This window comes from Melanostigma gelatinosum, assembly GCF_949748355.1.
Source record: "Melanostigma gelatinosum genome assembly, chromosome: 15".
Taxonomy (NCBI): Eukaryota; Metazoa; Chordata; class Actinopteri; order Perciformes; family Zoarcidae; genus Melanostigma; species Melanostigma gelatinosum.
Genome location: NC_136648.1, coordinates 2463878 through 2479243, shown reverse-complemented (window position 1 = coordinate 2479243; position 15366 = coordinate 2463878). Strand labels below are relative to the sequence as shown.

Below are 15366 nucleotides of genomic sequence, written 5' to 3'. Positions count from 1 at the left end.
CGACATCGCGTTATACTCATGATGGGCACTTGTCTTTTTGAGAACACTAGAGCTCAAATATCAGCTGCTGCATTGTGAGTTATTCTGCAGGAATGTGGTTTTGCTCTATAAACCCGTGGCCTACATCCTGCGGCCCCGTCTCTTAAGTCATGCATCGCTAATCACATTAAGAGCTTTAAAGGTTGCACATGGGTTCTACTTATCTTTTGCTCGCTTCGTCACTGACTTTATGATGTTCCGGCTCAAAGGATTACAGGAATCATGGACGGACACGGGACGGTTACAGACGGCGAGAGGAGAGACTGACAGCGTGCTTCTTTCAACGGCCCGTGTAGTTTAGATCGTAATGTTGCATGAGACCAAAGACGGAAAGTTAAATGGCAGAAATGATTACACGATCTGTAATGAACATTACAGTTAACGGCTCGTTTCTTTGGGCAGATTACCGAAGCAGCAACAGCCACTCTGCTTTTGATTCGAGTCTTTTCTGAAACTTAAGTGAATTTTGGAATTTAACTGCCTCTGAAAAGAAAACTACGGTATTCCTTTTTCCATTGGTAGGGAATAACTCCAGCTCATCAAACTTTAGGGCGGAAACGCGAGCGGACGTTGTCGTATCAAAGACAGCGATTAGCATCTCTTAAGTACGGCTGAAACAATATTACTTGTTAATTGATTTATCAATCAACAGAAAAGCTTCGATAACTGATTAAGGTATTGGACAAAAGTCATTTTTAAAAGGCATTTGAATTTATTTGTTTTTGGCAATTTGACATCCTAACCCTTTAATTGAATTGTAACACAAGTGGGCTTCTCTTTATGATCATCTCGGGATGACTCAGGGACTTTCTTTCAGCTTCTAATCGTTAAGGTTTTGAGGTCAGTGTGACGAGAGGTGACATAGATAACGTCTCTGTGAAGGACAGACCGACGGCGTCCTGAGTGTCTCCCAGAGTTTAAAGTTCACGGCTGATTGTTTATCAGAAAGGACTCACGTTAATCCTTTGACATACTTTCACTTGCTTCTCTCAGTTTCCTTTGAATCAGCCTAAACCGGCACGAGCCACAAAGACAAAAGACGAGCTTACTGGCTCACGACACGGCCGCCCTGCACCGCTGCATGTGTGCTTACTGCTGAGCGCTGTGGTTCTCAAGGTCTGTGTGTGATAATGGGCGTGTTGATGGGGGGGGGGGGCGCTGGCATCCTGCCATTCGCTCAGCTTCTCCCCTCAGAATGGGAACCTCTTATTGCCGACTCTCTCTGGGTAAGTCTGGGACTAAAGTGTAGTTTATGCTTCATAGTTACATAAAAAGATCCTATTACATACGATGCCTTTAGATCAGCCGTCTGTCGCTGTGAGCAATAATCTTCAGCCGTTAATCTTCAGAATAATGTTGACATAACGAACCAAACTCAGTCACTGGAACGACTGAGAGGACATCTTGATTTGAGTGCTTCTAAAAGTGCCACCTTTACAAAATGCTGCTCTACGAAGGGAACACTTCTTTAGGAGTAAAGGAGATTGAACGTTACTCATAACAAGGTCAGATGTTTGAGTTGGCCCTTCACTAAGCCCCGCCCAGAGGCTTCTGGGAAACCACTCTGCTCGAATGGATCTCTGGACAAGCCAACACGTTACAGATGTTACGAGCAAACGTTGGTGGATTTGATGGTAAACATTCGTCCTGTGACAGATCTCCATTCCTCGCATGGTGGGAACGAGTCATCTTGGCAGGATGAGCTCGCCACATGTCGAGACCGGAGAATGAGTAGACGGAGAACGAGAGAGAGAGGGAGGGAGGGGGAGGGGGGGAGAGCGAGAGCGAGAGAGAATGCCAGCTATGTTGAAGGCGTTTGCTCACAGTGGTCTGTTATTGTGTCACTGTGAGCGTAGTGCACATAAACAGGCAACCACACCAGGAGGCTGAACACAGAAAGAGAAAAGGTGAGCAGGCTTGATGGCTCTGCTGCTTTAACGGGGCCAGCCTCAGGAGCCCCGGGGCCTCAAGGGCCAAATGTAAATTATTCACTAAAGGTTCCAACACCTTCGGGTGCTTAACAGGGTTTAAATGATTTTTTTTTTTTTTTAAAGTCTAGCTCTGATTACATCCTGGAAGTGATGGGCAGCTCGTGTGCAGCATGTGTGACCTTTCAAAAGGCTAGTTTAAAAATGAAACGCATTAAAGTTACTACGAGGAACTTTCATGGTGTGTTGGTTCTGTTGGTCCCTGTGGACTAAAGTGGTAGTCAGTAAACTTCTCATTTTACTGCAGCAGGGTCCGACAGTCTGCTCCTCTCAGTCCTGGTTCTGGTTCTCCCGTGCCTCCCTTCCCTCCAGCGGGTCCAGCAATACGTCCTGGGTCTCCAGCAGTGTGGTGTCGGTGTTGACTCCCAGAGAGGAGAAGCTCTGCTCCTGGAGGAGGAGGAGGAGGAGGAGGAGGAGGAGGAGGAGGAGGTGCTGCTGGGAGCTGAGCTCTCCTCCTACCTCCGGATCTGGGTCTGTCCACGGTGGACCTGTCTCTGCTGGAGTCTGAGCTGAAGGAGCTTCTGATGAACCGGCTTATTTTTGCAGATCACTGGCATGAAGAGTGCAGATTTAGAAAAGGCCAATATTCTTGCTGATGGTCTTGTTTGCGTCTCTAAGTCAGATAGAGGCATCAGCTTTAAACCGATTCATAACCGGTTCAAAGTTCCTTGTAGTAACTTGTGTGAATCTTTTTATACTTGATTGTCGTTATATTGATCGTTATAAACACATCTGGACCGTCTGAGAAAAGTCTTCCAGAGACTGTTGCAGATTATTAATTGCCAAGTAATATGGTCTCACATTGCTGGACATTTCGGAGTATCTAGCTGCTCAATTTTCTTTATTTGTTGTCAGCTGCGCTGTTGAGTTTAGCTGAGAAGCTAAGCTGAGAAGCTGAGTGTTAGTCATAGTTTTGACATGTATTAAGTGGAGCAAAAGCTTCCATTTGGGCTGATCCTTTCATTTGAATGAGTCAAAAAGGGCGTAGGGCCGGCAAACAGTCAACGCTGACATCCTAGACATGATGCTGGCTGGAAGAACACCAAAGGGAGGGATCGAAGCCGGGAACAAGAGTCCAAACACAAACCAACAACGGCAAGACGGCGATAACGCTGGAGGACTCACCCACGGAGGCAGCTCGGACGTGGGCACACTTTGCCTCACTGCTTTCTCCTCGTGGTCCAGGAACGCCAAGGCTCGGTTTATCCTGTAGTCCTTACCGCCGTAGTTCCTCCTCCAATAGAACAACATGGCCAGTCCGATCAGGACCCAGCTGAAGCTAAACTCAAAGTATCCCAGGATGTAGATCGGGAGGATGATGGCGAAGGTCTTGCCGAATTTCATCCACATTTGGGTGATGTCCGTCAGAGACGACTGGGGCGCCTCCTGCGGAGGCAGAGGCGGGCCTATGGTGGAGCTCACGGGGCTGCTGGGGGCCGCGATGGGTCCCGCCGAACCCTCCATCCTATTCGTCATTTCTCACCTGGAAGGACATTTACAACAAATGTTTGTGTCTCGTCACACACACAGCGACTTAGAAAGTTGCAGCATCTAGCCTGCATGCAAGACATGCTGTATATACCCTGAGGAACAAAGCAACATTAAGCGTGACAAAGAATCAAGGCAACTATTGGCCCTCAACAATGTTACATTGTGTATAAAATATAAAAATCGTTCCTTTCATGTGAACCAAAGAACTACCAGTCTTTGTTCCGAGAGTAAATACTTAAAAAATATATAATAATTAAGTTTAAAACATTATAATACAATTTGTAAGGTAGTAAACAGAGTGATCAGTGTAAATATTAAATGTATATAAATATTTGTATATTAAGAGGATACCATAAATGGAAGGCCTTCCCAGAGGCTCCATGTTACAGTAAATCCTCTTCCAACAAGTGAAAAAGTTGGTTAACATATAAATAACTAAACCACCCACACTGCTCCACGTTAGAACTAAGATTACTTAAATACATAAAAAATGCATTCTTCAAAATGCTATCAGAGCACATTGAACCGGCTGACCTGTGGTGGTATCTGCCCCGAGGACGTCATACGAAACTCCTTCGCCAACATCATACCTTTCATCATACTTAACTACAGATTACGACGCGTTTAGAAGTACTCCTCAATTCGGCATACATCCCATACAGCTGCACGACATTTATTTTGTAGAAATTCAACTTTTTTGTAGAAGTGCTTCATCCGTTTTCCCCGCAATCTTCAGCCACCATAACCACACCGCGGTGGACGGGAACGTCAAGTGTGAGGCGGTTATGAAAGTAGAGTTTCCACTGAAATAAGTGCTCTTTGGTTCGGTTCTATGTATGCCGAATATAACAGAATATCCTACTTAATCCAAAATGTACTTTAATATTTGGAGTCGGTGCGTAAATGTGGACCTTTGGGCCCATCGACGCTTAATGGAGGTGTTTTTTGAACGGAACCCGTCGTGACGTTCTCTCCACAAAGTGACACGTATCGGGGAGGCTCGGACTTCACCAGCAGCACTGCGTAAACCAAACACCCGCGGGAATAAAACGACGTATACTACTATACGCATCAACACTCACCGGTATCCACCTGCGACATTCGGTGTTCCCTGAAAAAAAAAGAAAGTACAAAAAAATTCACTCCACCAGCCCGGTCCACGGCATGCCGAGCAGCTCAACTCAGATAACCCTGTCTTCCCCTTCAGCACGTCCCGCTGTGAGGGGGCGGCCGAGTCCTCCTCGACCCAGCCGGCAGGAAACTGTCATCGCTGGGAAGAGGTCAGCCTCCGTCGGGGAGGGACCGTAAAAAAATAAGACAGCATAGCACCTGGGCGCCATCTTGTGGCGGGAAACAAAATAACTTACTGAGGTTGTCAATGTTTCACCAAAGTTTCTATAATAAATGTAAAGTTAATCCAGTCCGGGATTGGTCCAATGCGGTCTGGAGTTTCTGTTTTTACAACATAGTAACTTTAAATAAGCCACACAACGTTAAACACTATAAAAGTTGTTGTAAACAACAGCCTATTAGCACGAGTCTAAATGTTAAACAAAACCAAGTGTTCGAAGATTTTAGTATCGAGACCTGGTCCAATGGCATCCTTTTCTATTTTTCTGACCATTATGAAAGTTCCACAAACATGAAATTAGATTTGAAACGGCATTGCATTCTATACTATGTCTACTTATTCAGTTAATTATACATCTGCTCATTTCTCTGTGACAAAGATGTTTCAGTGAGGAAAGTTTAAAGGACAGAGACTGACTGACGAATGCTCTTCTGCTCTAAACATGAACTCTGTACTTTGTGGTGTTTCAGGAGGAAAACTGACTCAGTTATTCTCTCATATTAGTTTCATATTTTGTCCATCAGCTTTGTATGAAACCCTGGAATGAAGACAAGAAGAAAATACTTTGTTCATGTTTGTTTATTCATCATGTAAACATTCAGTTTGTTCACACCATCAGTAAAGTCTGTTAAATGACTCTTGATCAGTTAGAGATTCATTCACAAATGCACACAAAGAGAACTAAACATCTCGGATAAATGAAGGTCTGGTGTTTTCTCTTTTAAGATTCATGCAGTGGAAGAGAAACAACAAAATAAAAGCATCAACACAAATATTCATCAAACATTTAGAGCTCAGAGAAGTTTAAATGTTCATGCAGAGAAATGTCAGTTCAGGTAAACAAACATCATCATGAGCAGTGATAGCCTCCATGGCTAAACAGACACAGGAAGGAGCTCCACCTGAAGACATTCAAACATTTACACAACAACTGATGACAAGATGTCAGAGTACCGCCCACAATGTTTGACTGACAGCTGATCTCTGTGCAGTGAAGAAACGCCACAACAATCAGCTGTCAGCAACAAACATGGAGACAAAATTAGTTCAAACTGAGAGTTTAACCCTTAAAGGACTTCTGTCTACTTCAGTTCACACAACTCAGCTGTGTCTCCCCAGTTGAAATAAACCCAAAGTCCAGCATAGAGAGGCTGAGTGAATGTGGTCTGGACTCTGTGGAGGAGAGTCATGGTTTCAGAGACGCTGTAGAAGGACAGAATACCTGCACTGTGATCCAGGTACACTCCTACTCTGGAGGACCAAGGACCTGAAACGGGAGTTTGGACACCGTTGTACCGAAAGTTATAACTATTATTATAACATCTTAATGCCCAAGATTTGTCATTACATCCAAATCCACATTCATCCCACTCCCCTTTTCTGCTTATATCGTTGTATGCGACTGCTACATCAACTCCTTCTCCTCTCCACTCCACCTCCCAGTAACAACGTCCAGTCAGACTCTCTCTACTCAGGACCTGAAAACATCCAGTGAATCTGTCTGGGTGAATAGAATAAGACTGTTCTTGTCTCATTAATGTTGCTTTTCTGTTTCCATCAGATAAAAACAGCAGTGTGTTTGCTGTGTTTGGATCCAGTGTGATTTCACGTGAATATTTTAAGAACTCAGCTCTGGTCTTGGGCTCTGGTTGTGGCAGTAAAACATCCACTTCAGTCACCATCAGTGAGATGTACGTCCATTTCTCTCTCAGAATGTCCTGTAGTTTATCTCTGACTTCTGACACAGCCGCTGTCACGTCCTCAAAGTAGCTCATAGGACGGATCTTGATGCTGGATAAGACTGTAGACTCACTGAGTGGTGACAGTGAGGGGTAGTTGTGTAGAAACTGGTTGTGATCCTCTGTGTGTGAGAGCTGCTGCAGCTCAGCGTCATTCCTCTTCAGCTCAGTGATCTCCTGCTCCAGCTTCTCCTGAAGCTCTTTGACTTGACTCACTTCAGTTCTCTGCTGGGATCTGACCTGCTGCTTCACATCAGAGCTTCTCTTCTCCATGAGACGGATCAGCTCAGTGAAGATCTTCTCATTGTCCTCCACTGCTTTATCAGCAGAGAGATTCATTTTCTCCACCTCCTGTTGAAGCAGCTTCACGTCTTTCTCTCTGTCCTGGATTCTCTTCTGGATGTTTAGTCGACTCACCTCCAGCTCTCTCTGCCTCTCAGTCCTTTCTGCTGCAGCTGAGACTGTGTCGTGGCCTTTGTGTTCATCCATTAAGCAGAGATAACAGATACACTGCTGATCAGTACGACAGAAGATCTTCATCACCTCATCGTGACGAGAGCAGATGTTCTCCTGGAGCTTGTTGGAGGGGTCCACCAGCTTGTGTTTCCTTAATTGGGCTACATCATGATGAGGCTGAAGGTGTTTCTCACAGTAAGAGACCAGACACACCAGACAGGACTTGATGGCTTTCAGTTTCCTCCCAGTGCAGAAATCACAGGACACATCTTCAGGTCCAGCATAGCAGTGATCAGCAGGAGCAGCTTGGAGTCCAGTCTTCTTCAGTTGCTCCACTAAATCTGCTAACATGGTGTTTTTGACCAGGACAGGCCTCGGTGTGAAGGTCTGCCTGCACTGAGGGCAGCTGAGGAGTTTCTTCTCCTTCTCTCCATCCCAGTGGGTTTTAATACAGTTCATGCAGTAGCTGTGTCCACAGGGAATAGTCACCGGATCCTTCAGTGGATCCAGACAGATGCAACAAGAGAAGGTCTCCTGGTCCAACTGAACTCCCTGCTGAGCCATTGTCTCCTCGTAGCAGAGACTGTGTGAGTTTCATTGATTATAAAACAAACATCTGAGTTCACATCAAAAATCTCTTTTTTGTTTCTGTTCATCTGCTGATCTTCACTGAATGAGGTTCCTGCTCCAAACAAGGCGAGATGTGCACATGTGGAGCTGGCTGTGATTTACAGCCAGAAGAAGAGGGAGGAGCTATCAAGCTTTCATGTGATTGGACAGCAGCAAAGTGTGTGTGTGTGTGTGTGTGTGCGCGCGTGTCGGGGGGGGGGGGGGGGGGGGGCGTTTTATCTCACAAACAGCATTGCAGCTGATGAAAAGTGATTCTTAATTTTATGTAGAAGTCAATGACAAAATATTTCATACAAAAGATTAAATCAGGGCTGTATAGGAAGCTCCACTGAGGAAACCGAGGACATTCTGTCTGTTTTGTTGTTGGGATTGAAAAAAAAAACATGAGTCAGAGTTTAAAATACCTTTCATGTGAATTGTACTCTTTCAGGTTTTGAACGTTGATTCTGATACTTTTTATCCGAATGTAGTCGACTTGTTTTTGACAAAAAGTCTGAAAATGGAGACATATTCAATCCAACAAAAGTTCTATATGAACCCAATGATGTATAAATATTTGTTTTTAGATACAAAGATATTTAAATACAAACCTTGGTTCACAGTTAAACTCACACAGTTGAGGTTGAACACAGAAGAATCATTCAGGAGGACAAGGACAGGTTTAAAGAATCAAAGTACAGGTTTAGTGAGACGGTGAGAGAAACCAAACGACTGTACTCTGAGAAACTCCAACAGCAGTTCTCAGTGAACGACTCTGCTTCTGTCTGAAAAGGTCTCTGATTGATCACCAGCTGCAAACATAAAGCTCCTCACTCCACTAACGACTTGCACATGTCCAATGACCTGAATGAATCCTACTGTGTTTGTGAAAGACAAAGGGACAGTCCTGACAACAACGAGGACTCTCTCCATCCTGGAGAGGGACGTTAACAGGCTGTTCAAGAGAAGCCACTGTAGACGACCTGCTCAGCAGCAAACAGATGCTAATGCAGAAGGACCAGAATGAACCAGATCAGCTGATTCTGCAGTTTGTTGTTGATTGATATAAAGTCATGAACCTCTAGTGTTGATATACTTTACTTTTTTCTCATTTAATAATTGGATCCTTTTATTGTCAATATTAAAATATCCTCTTGAAATAAAATCTCTAAGCGTTCTGTAGGTGGAAACATTAGAATGAGTCCAAAGACTTCTGAACATAGATGATTTTAGTTGAAATAAAGGAGGCCAAACTAAAGTAGAACCTCCAGTCAGTGAGCATCATAAGATGCTGCATTCAGGTCACATGGGAAAGATGGTAGAGAAGAGCTTCTACTCTACAAATAATATTTACATAATTAATGTGGAACGTAGCCTAAACTAGATGCGAGGAGATATTTCTTCATCTTATTCAGGCTTGAATCAGATTAGTGTACGTGGTTAGAGCATTTCTGCTAAATTCCGGATTTCTTTCATATTCTTGTCAACAATGTTTAACCTCCTCTTTACGTAGCGCTGCATGTTGTTGTTGTTGCTGCTCAATCCACTCCTCCAGAGAAGTTTACCTCAAATGTTTCTATTTTGTTGCAGGTTTTACCAGCTAACTTTGTTCCTCTGTATCTGTTATCTGTGTCTCTAAGCAACCAGGCGTCACATTAGTCTGACGTTTTATTCTCAGACTTGGATTAATACTTAACCCTCCTGTTACCTTCAAATGTACTAACATCTTTTGCTATTCGGGTCAATTTGACCCCAGCAATTTCAACCTCCAGAAAATGATCATAATTCAAATTTTTCTCCAAGTTTATGTATTAGGAACTTTTTGCTTGTTTGTTGACTACCTAAATAGCGCATTAAATTTAAAAAAAAAAGACACCCACCCCCTTAAACATCCGGGAATACCTGTTAAGCGACTATGGAGAAATATGCAGATCAGAATAAAATCTCACTGATTGACATATCATTTAAAAGAGATAATTTGTTGGTGTTTTAATGGCTTTATATTATCTCTAAGTACATATTTTTGTTGTCTGTAAAGTTTGGAATGAAAAACTATTTCTGTTATTAAGACTAGTAACATTCGTTATGTTCGGGGTCAATTTGACCCCAGGAAAAACAAAACCAATTTCCAAAATTTTGAAGGATTTTATTTTTTTTAAAGAACATCATCATCATCATCATCAGAACATCAGTAAAGAACACAGAACACTTCTGTATATACAAAAAAACTATAAAAAAAAAGACGTGTGCATCAGGGATTGTTCTATGCTACTAATGTGAATATGTATGTGCGAGATAGTAAAAAACAAAGTTACATGGTCACTAAAATTAGTTTGACAGAATACGAACTGACAGAATATGAACAGTATGTTATTTTTCCTTCAGGCCACCAGAAGGTACATTCCAGCCTGTTGTTTGCACTACTGTACACATGATGTGCAGAGAGTGCATGCATGTTCCTTGCAGATGTATTTCTTGCATTTCACACAGGTGTTGCTGGTCTTGGAGTCATTTATGTTGGGACAGACCTGGCACCTGCCACGTTTCTTGCCTCCAATTTGAACCACTAGAGGAGTTGGGGTGTATGTCTCTGTTTGGATGTCCTTCACAACGGTTGCAGCAGCTGTTGATGCTCTCGGAAGGCACCGTCTTCTCTCGATATGAGGTTTCACCAACGCGTAACCCAGTTGCTCCAGGAAAATCCTCCTTTGACTCAGTTTTCCGCTGTTCCAGTCCTTGTTCATTTCCCTCCATATTACAAAGGCATTGTAGGCGCTCACATCAATGATGTTGAAGAAAATTACAAGGGGCCAACGGGCAGTCATGCGTCGGCAGCTGTATGTGGCTGTGATCTTGTCCAGGTTATCAACACCTCCCTTTGTCTCGTTGTAGTCCAAGACCATTTGTGGTTTTTTGTCTTCTCTGGTGCTCAGGACAGCATCTTTGTGCATGGTGCTCATCAGCAGGACATGTTTCCCTTTCTTGGGGCAGTAGGAGACGACAGTGGCTTTGTCAGAAAACGCAAAAATTGAAGATGTTACCTTCCTGTTCTTCATCAAAAGCAGCTCAGTGGGAAGCTCCGGCTTGTTTTTTCTCACTGTCCCCAACATGGTAATCTTCCTTTTGAGAAGTTCTTCACCCAGGGCGTACGATGTGAAAAAATGATCACATGTAATGTTGTGACCATTCAGTCCTTCAGCCATGTCAAGTACCACCCTCATGCCCTGATTTATTTCAGGCGCTTCTCCAGGGGATTTACCAGTGTGCACCTGCATATTCCAAGCATTGCTAGACTGTGCATCACATGCTGCCCATATTTTGATTCCATATTTGGCCGGTTTGCTCGGAATGTATTGTCTGAAGGGACAGCGTCCACGAAATGCAACCAGACATTCATCCACATTCACGTAGGGGCCTGGATTATAAAGAAAGGGTAATCGTTGAACCCACTTGTCCCATGCATCCCATATTGCTGCAAGTTTGTCACGCTCTCGTCGGCCCTGCCTTATTTCTCTGTCATCAAAGCGTATGACACGTGAGAAAACATGGCAGGTATTTAGAGACATGGTGGCTGGAAATATTGCCCTTCCAGTGTCAGCAGCCCAAAGGCTTGCTGTTGCTTCGCCTTTTGACTTGTACACTCCTGCCAAAATGAGCAACCCAATGTAGGCTTGCAAGTAGGTCACATCCATGTCTTTCCAACTCTTCCCATACACACGCCTGCCCTCTAAATTTTTCATCTCAAGTATATCCTTTTCAATTGATGGTGTTATGAAGAGCTCAAATGCTGATTTTATGTCATTGACATGGCTGACAGCGTATCTGGTGGGACCTGGAACCATTTTGATGACATTAGAAGCACTAAGTCTACCCTGTTGTTCAAGTGGGGAGACGGACCACAATAACTTTCCATTTTTGGAAGGTAGAGTGTTTGCTGGTGGTTGAGAGACAACAGGAGGGTCAACAATGAGTCTCATTCTCATCAGAGGAGGATGCCTCATAATCAGGGTCCTTCTCAACATCATCCTCTGTCTCAGAGACATTCTCCTCCTCTATGTCACTTTCATGGTCAAAGAGCTGTGACAACACCTCACTGACAGAATATCTTTCTTTAGAAGTCATTTTCAGTTGAGAGAGAGAGCAGAAAGAGAGACCACCCAAAGCACCAAGCTTTTATAGCACTCACAGGCTCTCACAGTAGCACCAGCTCCACCCCCCACCAAACCCAAATTGGTTCAAATGTGTTACTTTGTAGATTGTTTGATAATATACCGCAGATGCAAGTACTTGTGCTTGCACCTGCAGATTTTGTGTCTGACCTGTGGATGACCTTATATGTTTTACACAGCTAAAACAGCCTGGGGTCAAATTGACCCCAAAGAACACCGATGCGTACAGCATGTGTACAGGACATTGAAAACATATGTTCATTTTATGTTTACCCAGTTGTCCCTGTTAAATTAGGAAAAGTCATTAAATATGAAGCAAAAAAAATGATGGCAATTATTTATTTAGAGACGTTAAACATTGAATGGGGTCAAATTGACCCCAAAAGTAACAGGAGGGTTAAGGTGCAAAGGAATGAGACGTCATAGCAGTGGTATATAGTCATTAAATCAGAGCTGTATGAACCAATCAGATTGATTGATTTGAGCTACCAGTTTTAGAACATTTCTCTGAATTCTGATTGAACATTGAAATATTTGTAACCAAATGTCAGGACTCAACTAGACTTCCTCACAAACAAACTTAACGATCGTTTGTTTTTTTCGTGGAATGAATCCTCTTCACTGACTTCGTGCACAAACTAAATGTTCGTTGTAAAAATCAACAAGTGAAATCAAACTGCTCATTTCTCTGACAAAGATGTTTCAGTGAGGAAAGTTTAAAGGACAGAGACTGACTGACGAATGCTCTTCTGCTCTAAACATGAACTCTGTACTTTGTGGTGTTTCAGGGGGAAAACTGACTCAGTTATTCTCTCGTATTAGTTTCGTATTTTGTCCATCAGCTTTGTATGAAACCCTGGAATGAAGACAAGAAGAAAATACTTTGTTCATGTTTGTTTATTCATCATGTAAACATTCAGTTTGTTCACACCATCAGTAAAGTCTGTTAAATGACTCTTGATCAGTTAGAGATTCATTCACAAATGCACACAAAGAGAACTAAACATCTCGGATAAATGAAGGTCTGGTGTTTTCTCTTTTAAGATTCATGCAGTGGAAGAGAAACAACAAAATAAAAGCATCAACACAAATATTCATCAAACATTTAGAGCTCAGAGAAGTTTAAATGTTCATGCAGAGAAATGTCAGTTCAGGTAAACAAACATCATCATGAGCAGTGATAGCCTCCATGGCTAAACAGACACAGGAAGGAGCTCCACCTGAAGACATTCAAACATTTACACAACAACTGATGACAAGATGTCAGAGTACCGCCCACAATGTTTGACTGACAGCTGATCTCTGTGCAGTGAAGAAACGCCACAACAATCAGCTGCCAGCAACAAACATGGAGACAAAATGAGTTCAAACAGAGAGTTTAACCCTTAAAGGACTTCTGTCGGACTTTCACACAACTCAGCACTGTGTCCAGCGGAACAATAAATCCGTAGTCCAGCATAGAGAGGCTGAGTGAATGTGGTCTCGACTCTGTGGAGGAGAGTCATGGTGTCAGAGACGCTGTAGAAAGACAGAATACCTGCGCTGTGATGCAGGTACACTCCTACTCTGGAGGACCATGGACCTGAGACGGGAGTTTGGACTTTGTTGTACCAAAATGTAAAACTGTTTTTGCTACATCTTAATGCCCAAGATTTGTCATTCCATCCAAATGCACATTTAGCCCCTGTTCTGCTGATATCCTTGTATGCGACTGCCACATCAACTCCTGCTCCTCTACAGTCCACCTCCCAGTAACAACGTCCAGTCAGACTCTCTCTACTCAGGACCTGACAATAATGAGTGAATCTGTCTGGGTGACGAGAATAAGACTGTTCTTCTATCGTAAATGTTGCTTTTCTGTTCCCATCAGATAACAACACCTGTGTGTGTGCTGTGTTTGGATCCAGTGAGAGTTCACGTGAACATTTTCCAGCTCCAGCTTCTCCTGAAGGTCTTTGAATCGACTCACGTTGGTTCTCTGGTGGGATCCGATGTGCTGCTTCACAGCGCTTCAGAATCTCAGAGCTTCTGTCCTCCATGAGACGGGTCAGCTCAGTGAAGATCTTGTGATTGCGCTTTGCAGGGAGATTGCTGTTCCCCTGTTGAAGCGTCTTCACATATTTCTCCAGCTCTCTCTGCCTCTCAGTCCTCAGTGCAGCTGAGACTGTGTCGTGGCCTTTGGGCTCTGGTTGTGGCAGTAAAACATCCACTTCAGTCACCATCAGTGAGATGTTTGTCCATTTCTCTCTCAGAACGTCCTGTAGTTCATCTCTGACTTCTGACACAGCCGCTGTCACGTCCTCAAAGTAGCTCAGAGGACGGATCTTGATGCTGGATGCGTCTGTAGACTCACTGAGTGGTGACAGTGAGGGGTAGTTGTGTAGAAACTGGTTGTGATCCTCTGTGTGTGAGAGCTGCTGCAGCTCAGCGTCATTCCTCTTCAGCTCAGTGATCTCCTGCTCCAGCTTCTCCTGAAGCTCTTTGACTCGACTCACTTCAGTTCTCTGCTGGGATCTGACCTGCTGCTTCACATCAGAGCTTCTCTTCTCCATGAGACGGATCAGCTCAGTGAAGATCTTCCTATTGTCCCCCACTGCTTTATCAGCAGAGTGATTCATTTTCTCCTCCTCCTGTTGAAGCAGCTTCACGTCTTTCTCTCTGTCCTGGATTCTCTTCTGGATGTTTAGTCGACTCACCTCCAGCTCTCTCTGCCTCTCAGTCCTTTCTGCTGCAGCTGAGACTGTGTCGTGGCCTTTGTGTTGATCCATTAAGCAGAGATAACAGATACACTGCTGATCAGTACGACAGAAGATCTTCATCACCTCATCGTGACGAGAGCAGATGTTCTCCTGGAGCTTGTTGGAGGGGTCCACCAGCTTGTGATTCTCAAAGGCAGGAGATTTTAAATGAGGCTGAAGGTGTTTCTCACAGTAAGAGACCAGACAGACCAGACAGGACTTGAAGGCTTTCAGTTTCCTCCCAGTGCAGAAATCACAGGACACATCTTCAGGTCCAGCATAGCAGTGATCAGCAGGAGCAGCTTGGAGTCCAGTCTTCTTCAGCTCCTCCACTAAATCTGCTAACATGGTGTTTTTCACCAGGACAGGCCTCTGTGTGAAGGTCTGCCTGCACTGAGGGCAGCTGTGGAGTTTCTTCTCCTTCTCTCCATCCCAGTGGGTTTTAATACAGTTCATGCAGTAGCTGTGTCCACAGGGAATAGTCACCGGATCCTTCAGTGGATCCAGACAGATGCAACAAGAGAAGGTCTCCTGGTCCAGCCGAACTCCTTTCTGCGCCATTTTCTTCTCCTCGTGTGAGAGTTGCACTCAACAGAAACAGAAGTCTGTGCTTCGACCAACAGTCAAACTGTTCTTTTTGTCCCGTTAGAGCTGCTGCTCCTTCACGTGCTCCTTTATACTGATCTCACACACTTGCATGTCGGTGAAAAGGAGGAGGAGTGAAGCACGGCGTTACACCATTGGTCGGTCGAGTTGGTGCTCCCCCTCTCCTCATTGGCTGTTACT

General features: G+C 44.0%; 2 protein-coding genes across 4 annotated transcripts in view; both read right to left on the bottom strand.

Moving 5' to 3' along the window:
- The window catches only part of esyt2a (extended synaptotagmin-like protein 2a), a 32861-nt gene extending 28128 nt beyond the window's left edge, over positions 1-4733 (bottom strand). For all 3 annotated transcript variants that reach the window (XM_079284359.1, XM_079284360.1, XM_079284361.1), the window contains exons 1-2: positions 4601-4733; positions 3153-3510 (exon numbers count right to left, since the gene is read on the bottom strand). In XM_079284359.1, coding sequence (XP_079140485.1) covers positions 3153-3503 — 351 coding nt within the window. In that variant the 5' untranslated portion in view covers positions 3504-3510; positions 4601-4733. The remainder of the gene's footprint in view (positions 1-3152; positions 3511-4600) is intronic.
- Positions 4734-5951: 1218 nt separating this feature from the next.
- On the bottom strand, positions 5952-15141 carry LOC306789737 (uncharacterized protein; the record flags this gene model as incomplete). Its single annotated transcript, XM_079285810.1, is given in 5 exon segments — positions 5952-7628; positions 7630-7653; positions 10346-10680; positions 13248-13787; positions 14019-15141. Coding segments are annotated over 5 exon segments (3699 nt in total).
- Positions 15142-15366: the final 225 nt, after the last annotated feature.